The following is a 1,811-nucleotide window of genomic DNA, read 5'->3' as shown; positions in this document are numbered from 1 at the left end:
TTCGCAGGCAACCTCTCTTTCCCTCCCTTCCCGCCCCGCTGAAGCTGGCCTCACGCTCAGCCCCTCTCCCTCCCTCCCCCGACTCCTTTCCCTCCCGCTGCTGCTTTTACATTTTTCTTCTTTGGTTTGGCCCTTCGGCCCCTGCATTTCCCTCCTTAGCTTCTGTGCACCCCATTCCAGCCCCACCTTAGATTCCGTGCCCCCTTTTCCGAGTGGCCCAGGCCCCGCTCTCTACCTTTCTCCTTGCCCTTTTCCGGCCACACCCCCTCCAGCCCCTACTCGCCTTCTAGCGAACTACCCGCAGGTATCTCCTCCTACCCTTCCGTCTTTATAGCTTGACACCCCCGCCCCCCCCCGCCCCCCGCCCCAACTCAGCCCGCTCTCCAGTTACCAGCCACTAAGCATACCTCTTCTCGGTTCCGTCCCTCGCCATCTCTGACTCAACGTCCATGTTCCCCCTTCCGGCTGCTCTACACCCTCATTCCAGCCTACCCTTAACCTCTTCTCTCAGAGGCTTAGGCCCCGTTCTCACTTCCTTAGCGCTCCCTTCCGGCGACACCCTTAACCCACTCCCCTAGACCCTCCTCCGCCGAGACCTGCCTCCTCTTAGCGCCCGGGTTTGGTTGCTTCTTCGCTCCGCAGGGTATGTTCGTGCTGGGCCTGCCCTACGCCATCCTGCACGGCGGCTACCTGGGATTGTTCCTTATCATCTTCGCCGCCGTGGTGTGCTGCTACACCGGCAAGATCCTCATCGCCTGCCTGTACGAGGAGAACGAGGATGGCGAGGTGGTGCGCGTGCGGGACTCGTACGTGGCCATTGCCAACGCCTGCTGCGCCCCGCGCTTCCCCACGCTGGGCGGCCGCGTGGTGAACGTGGCGCAGATCATCGAGCTGGTGATGACTTGCATCCTGTACGTGGTGGTGAGCGGCAACCTCATGTACAACAGCTTCCCGGGGCTGCCCGTGTCTCAGAAGTCCTGGTCCATCATCGCCACGGCGGTACTGCTGCCTTGCGCCTTCCTTAAGAACCTCAAGGCCGTGTCCAAGTTCAGCCTGCTGTGCACACTGGCCCACTTCGTCATCAACATTCTGGTCATTGCCTACTGCCTGTCGCGGGCGCGCGACTGGGCCTGGGAGAAGGTCAAGTTTTATATCGACGTCAAGAAGTTTCCCATCTCCATCGGCATCATCGTGTTCAGCTACACGTCGCAGATTTTCCTGCCTTCGCTGGAGGGCAACATGCAGCAGCCGAGCGAGTTCCACTGCATGATGAACTGGACGCACATCGCCGCCTGCGTGCTCAAAGGCCTCTTCGCGCTCGTCGCCTACCTCACCTGGGCCGATGAGACCAAGGAGGTCATCACGGATAACCTGCCCGGGTCCATCCGCGCCGTGGTCAACATCTTCCTGGTGGCCAAGGCGCTGCTGTCCTACCCCTTGCCCTTCTTCGCTGCTGTCGAGGTGCTGGAGAAGTCGCTTTTCCAGGAAGGCAGCCGCGCCTTCTTCCCCGCCTGCTACGGCGGCGATGGGCGCCTCAAGTCGTGGGGGCTGACGCTGCGCTGCGCGCTGGTGGTCTTCACGCTGCTCATGGCCATCTACGTTCCACACTTCGCGCTGCTCATGGGCCTCACCGGCAGCCTCACGGGCGCCGGCCTCTGCTTCCTGCTGCCCAGCCTCTTCCACCTGCGCCTGCTCTGGCGCAAGCTGCTGTGGCACCAGGTCTTCTTCGACGTCGCCATCTTCGTCATAGGCGGCATCTGCAGCGTGTCCGGCTTCGTGCACTCTCTGGAGGGCCTCATTGAGGCCTACCG

At 62.1% G+C, this 1,811-nt stretch overlaps 1 protein-coding gene across 1 annotated transcript in view; it reads left to right on the top strand.

Annotated features, from left to right (window-relative positions):
• The window catches only part of SLC32A1 (solute carrier family 32 (GABA vesicular transporter), member 1), an 8,545-nt gene that overhangs the window by 3,060 nt on the left and 3,674 nt on the right, over positions 1-1,811 (top strand). Inside the window, exon 3 of the mRNA XM_010829241.1 lies at positions 643-1,811. Coding sequence (XP_010827543.1) covers positions 643-1,811 — 1,169 coding nt within the window. The remainder of the gene's footprint in view (positions 1-642) is intronic.

The sequence above is a fragment of the Bison bison genome, unplaced genomic scaffold (assembly GCF_000754665.1).
Source record: "Bison bison bison isolate TAMUID 2011002044 unplaced genomic scaffold, Bison_UMD1.0 scf7180017864500, whole genome shotgun sequence".
Classification (NCBI taxonomy): Eukaryota; Metazoa; Chordata; class Mammalia; order Artiodactyla; family Bovidae; genus Bison; species Bison bison.
Note: the sequence above shows the minus strand (reverse complement) of the source record. Positions and strands in the feature narration are given on the sequence as shown.